This window comes from Pagrus major, chromosome 3 (assembly GCF_040436345.1).
Source record: "Pagrus major chromosome 3, Pma_NU_1.0".
In the NCBI taxonomy this organism is placed as follows: Eukaryota; Metazoa; Chordata; class Actinopteri; order Spariformes; family Sparidae; genus Pagrus; species Pagrus major.
This window is the reverse complement of record NC_133217.1, coordinates 8,398,245-8,413,629: the sequence shown is the minus strand read 5'-3', so window position 1 is coordinate 8,413,629 and position 15,385 is coordinate 8,398,245. Positions and strand designations below refer to the sequence as shown.

The following is a 15,385-nucleotide window of genomic DNA, read 5'->3' as shown; positions in this document are numbered from 1 at the left end:
TGGCGTACTGGGGGATTGTTGGTGCTTACACCCCTAGCATGGTAGCTTTGGACCGGGACGAGTTGGGGCTAGCTGGTTAGCACACTAACTTCAGTAGATATCTCTTCAACATAATACACAGATTTCTTCACTTTCGTTTTTTACATTTTCAGCTAAAATTCTTACATATTTGAGATAAAAGCTCAAATTTGTAGAATTTGTAATTTTTAAAAACATATTTTCAACTAAAATTCTTACATTTTGCACCTTTAAGTACAGTTAATATCAGGTACTTAAAGTAAGTGAGTACTTTTACTCAAGTACTACTCACATGGGTGACTTTCACACAACACTGTGTAATAACCACCTGACCATGAGAGTAAACTACCAGATGTGTCACATCAGAAGGTGTGACGGTGGCCCAGGGACAAGGGGGGAGTATCAGAATAATGACACTTGATACTTACAGCTAAACTGTTACATCAGCACTCATGTGGGAAAATCAAGCAACCACACCCCATAGTAAATATCACTGAGAAAACAGAGAAGCAGAAGTGAGTCAAAAGCCATGGAAGTCCCTATTAATCCAAAGGCAGTTTGGTAACACTGAGGCAATGTATGGGCTGAGTTTCATCCACGAGTCTCTGTCAGCAGCTTCCTCATCATGCAACCGCTGGAAAGACTTGGTTATCAATCCCACAGCTGCTGTTGCCCAATAGAGAGAGCAGCGGGGGAAAGTGGGCCGGGCTGCACACCCCGAAGGCTTTATAACATTCCCTCATACATCCGCCTTGTTGCGCTGCACGTTATAAACAAAGCAACACGTCTGTCACTGCGAGACTTTTGCGCTGTTTGACCAGAAAAAAAGATCCACGTTTTTAGTTTTGTGTGGAGTTTTTGTGTGGGGGAGTGTTCAACTCAGGACAATCACTCGTTAAACCGACAGGTAGGTGTCCGCTTCAAATAACAAAGTTACTTTATTGTTTGCATTGTTTTATAAGGAAATACTTCTGTGCAGGTTTTTTCTTTCTTTTTCTTTTTCCGCAGCATGTCTGAGCACGTTGTTATTCCTGTTTGGCAGAACAACTCAAAATACTAATAACTTAAATGCAACTTTTTACATCTCTGAGACATTTAAGCGCACAGATCGACACATTTCACATACATTATGTGTCTATAACAGCTACATGCATTGTTCTCCATCTGTTTTATTTACATGTCTAAAAAATGATGTTTGCATTGTGATGGTGAGATGGGACACTCCTCTGTGTGGCATGTAAACAGGTAGTGTAGATCATAGATCAACATGCTTTTCACACGTGACACTGGAGGCACACTCGGCACCACACAAGTACGGAAGCTTTTATGAAAAAAATACTGTAAACACCATGAGAGCAACAGCCAGTGTGACAAATCCTCTTAGCTTTTTTTTTTTTTTTTTTTAGCCTTGATATTAAGAAAACAAACAAAAACATGGTGGGGGAAGGGGAGGGTAAAGTGCTTGAATCTGGCTCAATTAAAATATGAAAAATTGTTGTTTATAGACTCAAGGAATTAACGTCAGTCTGCCAAAAACACAACCTATCATCCTGTTGGCTGCTATCAAAATAAAACTGCATCCTGACCTTTTAATTCTAATGTGGCAAACTCCTGCTTTCAATCCAAAACTATGATCCTGAGCTCAGGAGGTGTGTTGACAACAACGGTGGTGTTTCCCCCTCTCAAACCACTCGGACCTGCACTTACTGTAGCCACGGAGACACCCCACATTTTCATATCACAATCACGAAATGTAGGTCTGTGTCAGCTTAGTCCAGCAGGCCTGCTGCTGCTTCTGCTGCTGCTTCTGCTGTGCTGATATTTCAGAACCAGGGATTTGACAGATTAAGCGAGTTCCCAAAGATTAGGGAAGCAATCATTGTTTCTGCAGATGGATACCGCTTGCTCGTGGATTTAAAACTATCGTAGGAAAGGATGGCCTGGCCTTGATTCTGGCTCCCTTAAAATTGAGACCTCGCTGTCCAAATCTAATCAGTACATATGTTTATCTCTCTCTCTCTCTCTCGACGAGCAGAGAAAGAGTTTGAGCTCATGCTGTTTTGTAACTTGGATGTCCTGGCTTAGAGTAGTGTGTCGTATCTGTGGATTTGCTGTGGAAAACAAGCACTAATGTGTTACGTGCTGCAGGCCTGCATCAGTGCTGTTGTTGTTTTCCCTCCAGAGCTCAGGACACATCATCTCGCTTTCAAGAGGAAACACCGGATTTTCACAAAGTCAGCTTTCCAGGAATCAACACATGAAACCCTAAACATGAGAGTTGTGATTACTGACAAAGCTTCATTAAGATAATAAGAGCAGAGTAGTAAAAGACCTCACCACAGCCCATGCTGTCACGAGACTTTGAGTTTGTATTTTTTCAGAAATAGTGAAACCGAGTTTCTGCTCTTTGTTCTGCAGATGATTTGGGCCACACATTTCAGATCATCCCGAGCCTATATCCTCCCCCGTTTCCTGTCAATGATTGCATAATACAGTCTCACTTCTGCCAGACCCAAGCTGCTTCACTGAATAGTTTGTTTTCTTCCCCTACAGCCTTTTCTAAAGAAAAAAAAAAAAAAAAGGAAAAAAGAGCACACACACAAGTTTCGATAGAGAATAGGCATGTAGGAACTGGTTTGACTTAGTTAAAGACAATGTTTGACTGTTGTCTATGACACTAACCCAGTTTGGAGCCAGGCCAGTTTAAAGAAAGCCCCCCGCTGCAGCGGCAACATAAAATCCCTGTGAGAAAAAGCTGCGCTGCAAAAACACCACTTCCCTTTTAATGTATTGTTTGACAGCTCACTTACAATCTGAGAAACAACATAAAACTCTTTCCATTCGGATATTTTACATACGCAGCTCCACATCAATAAAATGTATTAGACGTTACATAAGAAAGGTCTGCATGAGGGTCCCGTGGGGTTAAACTAACAGCCCCGCCCTCCTCCCTCTCGGCCAGGTGAAACATTAGCTCGGCGAGGTGAACAGTTGGAGGCGCACCGCTGGTGTAAACAGCAGGTGACCTAGTTGCCTCAGCCTGCTGTCCAGCCAGGCTCTCCCTCTCTGTGCTGCCAGCCTGCTAACAGGTGGTGATGGCGGCCAAGTACAGAGGAAGTCTGCACTCTGTTTGTTTGTTAATGAGCTCTCTGGGCTGGTTTTACGTAGCCGTGTTTGCAAATAGACTTGAAAATAGGCTTAGAGGATTCCCCCCCTCGTGTTGAAGCGTGAAGCAATTTTCCCCCTTTTTTCCGATCTGAAACACCCCGGGTTGTGTTGTTGCCCTCTCTCTCTCTCGCTCTCTCTAGTCTCATGGCTGTGGAATCTCGACGGGGGCCGATTTCTTGTCCTCTCCAACAAAGCTCCTGCAGTGTGATGGCGGCCATGTTTTTGAAGGCCTCAGCAGAAAAATGAACCTGTTGTTTGATACTCCTCTTCCTCTCTGCTATTGTGAGATCCGGCTGGCTCCGGTCTCTGTTCTCCCAGACAGAGGAGCATGTGTGTGTCTGTTTGTGTATGTCCAGGGCGTATTCTGCCGGACAACCGTCATCTCCACATTTGAAATGTGATGAATCACTTCCTCTAAAGACACCACCTCGATCTGTTGGCCACACTGCAAACCCTGTAGGTTGATGTTGATAAGTGTTCTGTGAGCAAAGAAAGACAGAGAGCACAAAACAGATGGAAGGAGTCTGGAAAGAGCAAACATAGCGACTGCAACCAAGCAGAAAAGGCAAGACAAACAGAGAAAAGTTGACAGAGCCAGCAGAGGGGTGAAAAGAGGCTGGGGTGTGTTGATGGGAACCAGGGTGTCCGTTGCTTCCTGTGTGTGTTTGTGTGTGGGGCGTCAGTGAAGGCCCCCTTCAGCAGGGTCCTGGCTCTCAGGAGACACCGGTGCCAGCGGACAAAGAGCCCTCTTAACTGGCTAATTTGATTTGCATGCAGAGCCGCAGCCTGCCCGCTCTCCTCCAACGCAGCATCATCATCATCCACGCCTGGCTTTCTCACTCTCTTTCTGTTCGTCTATCCCTCGCGTCTTCCTCTCCAGTCATTCTCACTGAACAGAATGTCAGTGTACTTAAAAATTAAAGGCTGGATAAAGATGTATTACCAATGTGTGATGTTTCATGCAGCATTATCAAGTGTGCTATTTTTTCATCTTGCATTTATCAAGTTTGGATTTGTGTTCATCATCAGGGAGGGGCTGCTTCAGTTTTCTCTCCTGCGAGTTAGCTCAGGTTGTCTATGAGACTTTAGTCCTTCTGTGTCTCAAGGTGTGGCCCGTTATGCGGTACGCATGTTAGCACAGATCGCGGCGCCAGCCTCTGCATGCTCCTGGTTTCTGTACACCTGTGTGTGTGTGTGTGTGTACGTGAGTGTGATCAGGTATCTGGTTCAGGTCTCTTTATGAGCTTTGTGTGAATAAGAAACACGCCCACCCCAATGTTCAAACAACCTGTTCATTCTATTGTGGGGAAAGTCAGCCTCCTAAAGCCCGACAACCTTTGCCGCACCTTTTTTAAAGAGGTTTGAGATCTAGTGAAACATCTGACTATATTGAAAAGAATGTCCTCAAGTATTTTGTAGAATTAAGGAAGGCCAACAAAACCTTTTTCCCCACGCATTATCCAAAAATCAGGCTAAAGTTGTGGAACACAGGTTGAACCAGTCCCTCACTAACTCTGCTCTCTCCCACGTCAGGCTCTGCAGCTTTTCGAAATGGACGACATCCAGGTTGTCGCCAAACCCCTGCTTGTTGACAGGGAACTGCCGGTATGTATCTGAACCGAGCCAAGTCAAATAGTGTTTGAAAAGGCGTCTCAGAGATGTGTTGTGACCTGATCGAGCATTGTATCTGCTCAGGTTTGGATGATTTACAGCCGACAAGTTCCTTTTGTTGTTCAGTAAATACACACAAATGGCCCCTACTGTGACCCATTAAGTATTATAAAGCATATTTTGAGGATTCTGGTGATTAAATATAGTCGAACAAAAGTGAAATTGTGTTTTCGAAGGAAAATACAACATTAGATTAATCATATTAAATATCATACTAACTAATAAAAAGGCTAAAAAATGGGCATGAGCGCATAACATACTTGTCAAAAGTGAAAAAAAAGGTTTCCAGTCTTATCCATATCAGCTACAGGGTAGATATATCATTACTTTTCTTTAGCCGTCACTTTTATCCAAAGTGACTTACAATAAGTACATCTTAAAGCAACATTATGTAACTTTTCACCTTGAAATAACAGCTTCAAAATCATTTTGATGGTACAGAGTCTTGTAATAGGGTGAATGGTGTCTCTGTCTCAGCCACTTCGCCCCCCTATCAGTTGTTCCTGCACTATGTAAGTTTTCAACACATACATTTTTTAGACGTAATGAGTTTTCCTTATAGCACCTACATTACATCTGACAAATTGTTACAGACCTGGGATGGGATGGAAGTTTCTGTGAAGTTAGTTGCAGAGAAAGTTTACTGACCTAATTTCTACCCATCACTCCCAACAGTGAGTTCTACAAAGAACAGATCAATCATGAATCATTCGTCCACCACTTCAAAGTAGTGCAGTTGAAATTACATGATGGAAGTCATATGGATGTGACGATACATTCAGTGACAGGATGACGCCCTCAGGATATTAGATTATAGCACGCCACACTGTAATTGCATTAGTTTTATACTTTCATCACTCTGTTGTTCTTTCCTTGCAGGGCCTGAGAGAGGCTGTACAGCAGCTCGTTATCAAGGTATGTTTGTCAAGATCCAACATTTATTGTTCCCACCTGTTGTAAACCCAGTTTTAATATTTGAAGCTGACGTTGACAGGTGATGCCAGTCACTGGTTGTGTACAACCCTGGTTTTATTCTGTATTTTATTACTTGAGCTTTTCTGGTACCATCTAGTGGTTGATAAATAGAAACCCTCAGCCTCTGCTCAACATAGCTGTGGCAGCGCCTCGTTCATCTTGGTGATGACCCTTCATCCGCTGTGATTTCATTAGGACTGAAATCTAATTGGGCCTCCGCTAATTCAGTCAGCTGCTGAAAGTGATGAAATACAGTTTGGTCTGGATTTGTAAGATAACACAGCTACAGTGCATCAACTTTTTCACTTTCTTCTCCAGCACGTTGACACTCGCACACACAGTTTGGTTAGTATGTGGGTGCTGCAGAGTCTGGGGGTTTCTCAGCACCCTGGACAGCGCTCAGACCAGTGTCAGTACAACACATTCTGTCATCCTCAAAAATGTATTGGGTTTGTGGAAAGTCCTGAAAGTTTGAAAAATACATTTTCGAAAAAATTCACCCAAAAATGAAAATGACACCATTATCTTCTCAACCACATGCCGATGGAAAGTCGGGTGAATTTTCGTGGTCCACAAAATGTTTCTAGAGTTTCACGGCAAAACAGTATTGCAGCATTCTGCTACACAACTGATGTAGATAGGGACTTGTTATATGTGATGATGAAGCCTTCAAGAGTCTAAACTTTTTTGGCTTAGTTACCTTGAAAGTGATTCAAAATTGCTTGAATTTTACTCTTTGAGAGCTGCACAAACCTCAAGCGTAAGGGTTTCAATCTGCGATGTCAGAGTGTGTGAGGTTGTAGGTCATCTGGTCACTGGGCAGAGATCTTCCAACGAGCACTTTTAGTCCCATCAAAGAGCTAATTTGCTCTTAAAGCTCTCCTGACTTACTTTGGTGTCACACTTAAGTATCCGGGGCACGTCTTTGATGTCTCTGTGGCAGCTAAGCTAAGCTGCTAACAAGAAGTTGAGGGTGACACTACTGCATGTTTACATCAGACACATATAGTAAATGCACAAATGCGTTTTTCTTCATGCATATACACGCGTTCACAAATGCAAGCGTGCTCTTAGACACGCTACAGGATTATGTCGCCTGTGTAGCTTACGTGCTTGAGAGTGTGTCCCGTAGAGGTGGAGGGTAGGTGGAGCCAGGTGTATCCTGAGATGTTTACGTGCACATTGTGTCTAGTAAATAGGCTATATACGCCTCCCTGGATGTTCCTGCAGAGCAGATCACATGCTGTTAGCGCTAGTTTTTCCAACAGGTTGTCCTGTACAGTACGTTAGGCCTGCAGGTCAGGTCACTGTGGGGCAGATTGGTGTGATTTATTTTTTTGATCCAGTCTGCACACAGGTTAATAAAATGTTATCTGAGTGAAATACATTAAATTAAGGCTGTGTACTGTGTACTACATTCACAAGTATATTTCCAACGGAGCAAAATGATTTAGACAGGAAGTTGTGTCTTGTTTTGGAATAAAGTTCTTCAAAAGCAACTTTTAGGACAACGCGTAATCTGGGGCAATCATTGTAATTGCGTTAAAATAATATATAATTAAAAAAACTTAAGAATGAACATCATTTAGAGTTTAAGCTTTTATTTTGAAAAACACTTTCTGTATTGCCTCAGGTTACTGTTTGTGGAGGATTTTCAGGAGATGTTTATGACAGTCATCAAAAGTCTTTGTTTAGCTCTTTGTAGCCCCGAGATAATGTTTTCTGCTGTGCTGAATTTCAAGATTTTAATTCCAGCCATTCATTTGAAAAAGTTTCCCTGAAATATAGCTGAATAATGACTGCAGTTTTCCTCTTCCTCATTCATTCAGCATGTCTTCCCATTGATCACACTCACCCATCCTTACTCATCATGTCAACACAGTAGCCAATTCCCCCTCCCTCAGATGCTGGCTGATCCAATTTAGGGATCTCTTCATCTAGAGTTAGCTTGTTTTGACCAGCCTGCAGGCACCATGGGAGGCAAGGAGCTTAGTCCAACTGGTAAGCAGTGGGGGTATAAAAACGCAGCTCACAGAGCGGGGCTAAACAACTTCGGAGGCTTACCAACAATTGGATCTATAGCTCAGGGAGCCTCTGCGACGACCCTTTTTCAGTAGCGAGCGGCGTTGAACTCCTCTCCTGCAAACATGGTCCTGGAGGATTCTGATGTGGAAATGATTGTTGCTGAGATTGAAGTCAGCGTGAGTAGACTAATATTGAAATGTTTATGCCGAGCCGTGGATTTGTTGGATTATGCTGCCTGCTGTCGGAGCACTGGATAGAAAATAATTGTTGTGTTTTTGTCTTGTGGCTTATTGAAGGAAATGGCTTGGATTTGAATAATTGGACAATCTTTAAAATGGTTTGGTTGTGTTTTTTAGTTTGGTTGGAGAGGAACTGAAAAAGAAAAAAAGCTTAAGTTTTTGATGGCTGGATGAAGCAATAATGAAAAATGTTGCAAAAGCATCATTGCAAAACGAAGGTCCTGTGTGGTTTATTGTGACGGTTTTGGCTGCGGTGCAACATTTTTGTTACATATTGGAACAGAAAGCCGAACTCCGTGATATACTTACTCTGAATGTTGTTGAATTATTTTCATGTCTTTAAGATAATATTGTAATATTTTTTTCATGATACCGAAAGCACTTCATAAATTCTGGGACTGCTTTACAAAATCAGATACCGGGTTATTTTTGACCGAATACCTTGATGTTGACATTGCAACCGTATTTTAAGGATGACCATTGGTACTTTCACAGAATATTAACAGGAGATTTTTGTTCAATATTCTCCAGTTATGTGGATATACTGACTAATTGGGTAAAGACAAGTGTTAGAACAAGTAGAGCAGTCTGGTAAGTTCAGAAAATGACATCACTTGACTGTAATGCAGCCTTTAAAATCAGGAAAAGACAACGATATATGACGATATCCAAAATCTAGGACAATATATAATCATATAATCATATCACTATAATTATTTCTAGCTCTTACTGTTTTTTATCCACTTTTATCCATTTTATGCTAAGTTTTGGTCATTTTTGTACCTGCAGGAGCATGACGTGGAGACTCCTCATGGAAGAATCCACTGTACAATGAAGGGGGTTCCCAAGGCCGACAGACCATGCATCCTCACCATGCATGACATCGGACTGAACCGTAAGTCTGGTTCCTTATATAGCCCTACCTAGGTGAAACATTTGCTCTTGTGCCTAAAGCCTGAGGTGTTTTAAATTACCGTCTCATGTTGGATAAGAAGCTAATTGTTACATTACAGTATCTAAACTCAAATCATGCAAGTCGATGAGGCGCAGCACCTGCAGGTTACTTGAGGTTTATCCTTATTATCAGCCAACGATCGCTTATCCACCTCCGCCTCCCTTTTTTCCCCCAGACAAAACCTGCTGGGACATGCTCTTCAACCACGAGGACATGGCAGAGATCATGCAGCACTTTGCTGTGTGTCACGTCGACGCCCCCGGGCAGCATGAGGGAGCTAACACCTTTTCCACTGGGTGAGCCAGACAGACGCACAAACACCAACAGTCACAAACACACACACGGGTCACACACCTTTAATGTATGTCAAGCAGTCTGTGACCTTTGACGCGACAGGTAGATCACTGCGGATGTACTTAAGACGACCTAATTTGACAGGAGTGTTGTTGGGACAGGTGTTTATCTCGGTCAGCCTAATCTCCGCTTTGATGGTGGGACTTTGCCTCATGTTAACGCTACCTGAACTGAACATGGAAACAGATAGTTAAACACAGATGGCTATTACAGGCAGATATCAACACAACAGAACAATATACACCTGTGATTAGATAGTGGTTATTATTATATTGCTAACACAATGAGTTCTTTGTTTTTCCAGATATGAGTACCCTTCAATGGACCAGCTCTCTGAGACACTCCCACTGGTGCTGAAGCACTTTGGGTAAGTTGAGCTGCAGTGTTTCACCCTCACTGTTCACACTCTATTTCAAGAGTTTCCTCTAACCTGTTGTTCTAACAGTACCCATGTATGTTTGACCTCAGGCTGAAGAGTGTTATTGGAATGGGCATTGGAGCCGGGTCCTACATCCTGACCAGATTCGCTGTAAGTTTCCCCCTCTCCATCAGGCTTAACAATTATGAGTTTAATCATTTTGGGATTAGCAGCGCCTGCTAATGTGTTTCTCCTTTTTGCTGATTTTGGCAATATAATGCTGCTTATAGCTTGAGCCTGCTGAGCCATAAAAGCCTCAGGAATGTTCCAGATCAGCTCAACACTAACACTGTGCTCAGTAGGAAGTCTCGCTCTGTTGACACATGGCTGACAGAGATACAACTATTAACTCCTTGCTGCAACTTAATCAAGTGTGCATCGGTGCACTTAAGTAGAAATTTGGGGGTGCTTGAAGTTTACTTGTGTACTTCCATTTTACATTTTAGAGGGACATATTGTACTCTCTACTCCATTACATTTATTTAAGCACTTTCGTTACTAGTTACTGGTACGATCAAGAATTCACACAATGGATAATATAACAAGCATTTAAAATACAAGACATTGTGAAAGACTAAGACATTGATTTCTAGCTTTTGGCTTCTGACATCTTACAAAAAGCACAGTGTAGTCAGCTTTTCCCTCTAGACTGGCCTCATGGTCTTATTTCAAGGTTCTAGATAGATTAGAGATTAAAGTTTGTTTTTTGTTGTTGTTATTGTACAAAACAATGAAACAGTGAAGCATCTACCTGAGCTGCATAGTGCAGAATATAAGATAAAAGTAGTAATACTCCTCAGATATATCTGGTGTCTCTGTATATCAGACTGTATATAAAGTAGTTCACACTAGCTCCACCTGCAGCAGCTGAAGAGAAACATGCGGCTTAGACACTGATGCCTCACCATTAATAACCTAATGATGTCATATGTATTACTTTATCAGTCCTCATTTAACTTAATGAGGATTTTTCATGCAGGACTTTTACTTGTAATATAGTATTTTTACATCCCTATACTGGTACTTTTACTTAAGTAAAGGATCTGAATACTTGTTCCACCAATTAATATGCCACCAAATTATAATGAAACAGAAATGCAGTTATAAAATCATGAAAATTAATGTAGCAAAACAGGTCTTATTTGACTTCCACATCAAGATTCATAAAAAACATTAGTCGCATGAATCTATGTTTTGCACATGAATGTAGCTAAGTGCAGCATTGTGTGTTAATAAATCACGCTTTTCATGTTTGTGTTTTAGCTGGACTACCCCAACATGATGGAGGGACTGATGATCCTCAACATCAACCCGTGCGCTGAGGGATGGATGGACTGGGCTGCACACAAGGTAACACACACATTAATAAAGGGTTTGTACAAAGCCTTGAAAGACTGGAAAATGCTCAATTTAATCTGTTATGTTTTCGAGGCGAGGAATGCGCTTGAATTCAAATATATTCCTTGAAAAATGCTTTATTTATGACATGAGCTGACGCTTCATCTACACAATCAGTCATGTAAACCAATGACTTTTTAATGTTTAAAAGAAACCACCCCGCCATAATCAAACTTAATGTGAACAGCTGGTGAAACATGTACATTGATTGCTGTGGGTATAAAGGAGTTGGAGCTGTAAATCATCTTTTTCAAGTTTCTGGAGATTTTTGGTTTAGGCACCTTGAAAGTGCTTAAAACATGCCTGAATTTTACTTTTAAAAAGCTGTAAGAGCCATGCTTGTGGCTGAAACACACAGACATCTAGTACCTTTTAAATGATTGTCTTAAACATCATCAGAAGCAAACTAGAAACTGAGACTTTACAAAAAAAGTTGGACGCTGCATTCAGGCTAAATGTTGTTCCTGTGTCCAATTTCAGATCAGCGGTTGGACTCACGCCCTGCCTGACATGATCATCAGCCACCTCTTCGGAAAGGTACGGATTCTATTTGGGGTTCTCAAGATTTTTTTAACCTAAATCTCCCCCCACTGGTTCAGTTGAAAACAGATTTTATGTTTGGTCACCGCAGGAGGAGATCCACCACAACCAGGACCTGATCGGAACATACCGCCACCACATCCTCAACGACATGAACCAGTTCAACCTGCAGCTCTTTGTCAAGTCCTACGAAAGGTAAAGAGAAACGCATCAAAGTCAGTCTCACAAGTGGTGGAGTGGGTAACTGTGGAGTAACTTTTGATTGACAAAAATTGGACTTTGTTGAAGATTTTTTTATAACGTGTGTCTCTCTCTACAGTCGGAGGGATCTGGAGATTGAGAGGCCGGTCCCTGGAAGCAACGTCAGAACCCTCAAGTGAGTCAATGAGTACCAGTCAGACATCACCTGCTGAATATCTTATCTTTGATCACAACATTATAGGAAGTATAACGCTGATTTGTAATTGAACATATTTCCTGTATCCAGGTGCCCTTCTCTGCTGGTGGTTGGCGACAGCTCTCCTGCTGTGGAGGCTGTGGTGAGTTGATAGCCTCACCACTGATTTTAACCCAGCTAACTTGTGCTGGACATGTTTTCTGTTCACTTCAATTATAAGCAATTGCCAGCGATCATAAGTAAGACATGAAATCATTATTTTATAGCATAAAGCAATATGACCACTGCTTTACTGAATAGTTCTATCTGTACCCACAGGTTGAGTGCAACACCAAGCTGGACCCAACAAAGACTACCCTGCTCAAGGTAAAGGCCTGCTTCTCCTCCCTCCCTCCCTCCCTCCCTCCCTCCCTCCCCCGCCTCTCTCATATCCTCGTTTGGATTATAATAGCCTCGATGGAAACCCATCTGCTGATAAGATTCCACTGGCTCAGCATTTACCTGGTGACACATTAACCATGGGTTAGGGCAGCTGAATGCGTCCTCAGAGGCGACGTGCATACGCATGGCTCCTCTGAGGACGCAATCGGCTGCAGTTGACCTATTTCTGTTGGCCTATGGCAACCTTTTATGATCCACAACTGAAACTGAATGGCTGTTGGAGCTAAAATGGGTGCCATTTATTGGGGTTAACTGTTCAGGGTAGCAGGGACAAGGTGTTCGGTGTGTTCAAATGGGACTTGCAGAGTGTAATGGGGGTAATGGCGTGTGTCTGCTGCTGAATGTACAAGCGGCAAACATGCTAAATGCTAATGGACTCTTTTGTGTTTTCCCTCCTCTCTCCAGATGGCCGACTGCGGAGGCATGCCCCAGGTTGACCAGGTGTGTACGTCTGTGTTTGTGTGACAGAAACAGAGACACGGTTCATGTTGTCGAGCAGGCTGCTCAGGGCTGGATAATCGGGCGCAGAGGGTCAGGTGGATGATATAAGAAGGTTACACTTAAGAGCATTAGCAAGTGGCAGACATGAACCACAGTTGTCAGGTTGTAATCCTCCACCTGCTCCTAGCAGCTGTCATATCTCAGACCCTGAGCAGTGAGCTGCTGGATGAGAGATTGAGGCTGTCACTGTTATGTAAGCAAGTGTAGTAATTAATGACAAGAGGACCAATTATCTCACTCCTTGTGTTTTCTTCTCTGCAGCCCGCCAAACTGACAGAAGCTTTCAAGTACTTCATTCAGGGCATGGGATACAGTAAGTAATCAAGACATGCAATGCAGTATTTGTCACTTTGGTGAAGATAAATCTTCCACTACCAACACACTATTACATGCAGGACAACACCCTGCCAAAAGAGTTTTCTGCCACCTTGTGGTGAGATGACCATCTTTGGCCTCACAGTTCCTCTTCACCTTTTGCTTTTGGTTAATAAATGTCCCATGTACTCATTGGGATGTAACCTGAACTCAGCCTGGGGTCAACTCCTGATGTTTATCGCACTGCAGAGTGCAGAGAGAGAGGGAAGCAGTGGAAGTGTTCAGATTCTGTTCAGAAGTTTTTGGTATCAAGTAACTATAGCTCTCAGGTGTATGTAGTGGAGTAAAGAATAATCTTCATTCATTTACTAAATCCTCCTCCTCCTCCTCTCCCCTCAGTGCCCTCTGCCAGCATGACCCGCCTGGTCCGCTCCCGTACCGCCTCCGGCTCCAGCGTCACCTCCTTCGACGGCAACCGCTCGCGTTCCCACACCAGCGAGGGGAACCGCTCCCGCTCGCACACCAACGAGGGCAGCCGCAGCCGCAGCCACACGGCCGAGAACCAGCGCGGGCGCTCCCACACAGGCGGTTCCATGGACGGCACGGCCAACAGCAACGTGGACCAAGCCGTGCCCAAGTCCACCGAAGTGTCCTGCTAAGTGAACCTCTGCTCTCCAGACACCCGAAATGTCTCAAGGTCCCTTCGGTTTGTGCTGCGTTGCCTCTGACTGACACACAGACACACATTCTTACGCACATACACACCGACGTGGAGAGGGAGACAAAGATAGCATACCTGGAATTGTTTAAACGCACAACGGACTCTTGCCTGCAGACTATTCGGTGCAGCTGAGATGCCCAGATTTGAAATAATGATGTCTTTTGAGTGAAAGGTCAGCCTGTTCTGTCACTCTGAGCTCATCGGTCAGGTGTAGTCAGGGGCAACGCAGCACTGGGGACACCGAAGCAGAGAATGTCGGAGAAAGCTGTGGCTACGAGTACACCAGCTTGTACATGTATCTCTCATAATCTCTCATACATATAAAAAAAATGTTTTAATTTCCATCTCTGCATTCCCTCATCCTGTTTTTATCCATTTTTACTATATTGACACAGCTTTCTGAAATATACCTGACTGTAAATGACTGTTGTCTGTTCTCACCTGTAATTGTTTGATCATTTATTCTTTATTTTCCATGTTTGAAGTGTTGTCGTTTGTACGTAGGAGCAGATTGGTAGATGTGGAGAGAGAACGGGGAGGCACTTGGATAAACAAAACTGGCAGTTTGCCTCACAAACCGCCAAATAACTTTGAAAATTAAGGGACAGACTTCAAGTATATCATGTATATACAGCAATTAACGTTGTTTCATCTTGCCAATGTCCATTATCCTTGACTTTTTCTCAAAACATCCTCTGTTATTTGAACAATTATAAGTCCGTTCGCTGGTGAACTTTAAATCTTTTCAGGAGTTAAATCATCATTTTTAGTACTATTCCAACGAGACTGTATGCTTTGTCATTAATCAAAACAAAGTCTGAAACACAAATTCAAAAGCTTTTACTTCATATGCTTTATTAATGGATCATGGCTTCAGACAAAAATGTTTCTTTCTTTTTTTTACGATGATTTCTATGCAATCAAGCACAATGGAACAAAGACGTGCCATGGAATTGTTCACTTTTTAGACGTGATGCTCCTATGTGGTTGTGGATTTTTGGGTGAGTGACGTGATAGGTCCACATGTTAACATGAGGATAGCCATAGAACTTACCTGACACCTTCTACTCCCGTATTTTACTTGCACTACAGCAACATTTCGCTTTGTAGAACACATACACAGCTTTGTAAAGATGCGATGCACAACCGTCTAATGCTGTAGAAAAGCATTAAAATGACATAACAGTTTGTATTTATTAAAAAAATGACAATAAAAAACTTGTAACTGATCTTTTCTGATCCTGTCGTT

At 42.7% G+C, this 15,385-nt stretch overlaps 1 protein-coding gene across 1 annotated transcript; it reads left to right on the top strand.

Annotated features, from left to right (window-relative positions):
- The first annotated feature begins 777 nt into the window (after positions 1–777).
- Positions 778–15,365, top strand: ndrg1a (N-myc downstream regulated 1a). Its single transcript, XM_073463401.1, has 16 exons — positions 778–925; positions 4,720–4,791; positions 5,737–5,772; positions 8,886–8,991; positions 9,227–9,347; positions 9,710–9,772; positions 9,874–9,934; positions 11,087–11,173; positions 11,702–11,758; positions 11,853–11,956; positions 12,081–12,137; positions 12,249–12,300; positions 12,477–12,524; positions 13,005–13,040; positions 13,362–13,413; positions 13,815–15,365. Exons 2-16 carry the CDS (start codon positions 4,738–4,740, stop codon positions 14,072–14,074), a joined length of 1,194 nt encoding a protein of 397 aa, XP_073319502.1. The 5' UTR covers positions 778–925; positions 4,720–4,737; the 3' UTR covers positions 14,075–15,365.
- The last annotated feature ends 20 nt before the right edge of the window (positions 15,366–15,385 follow it).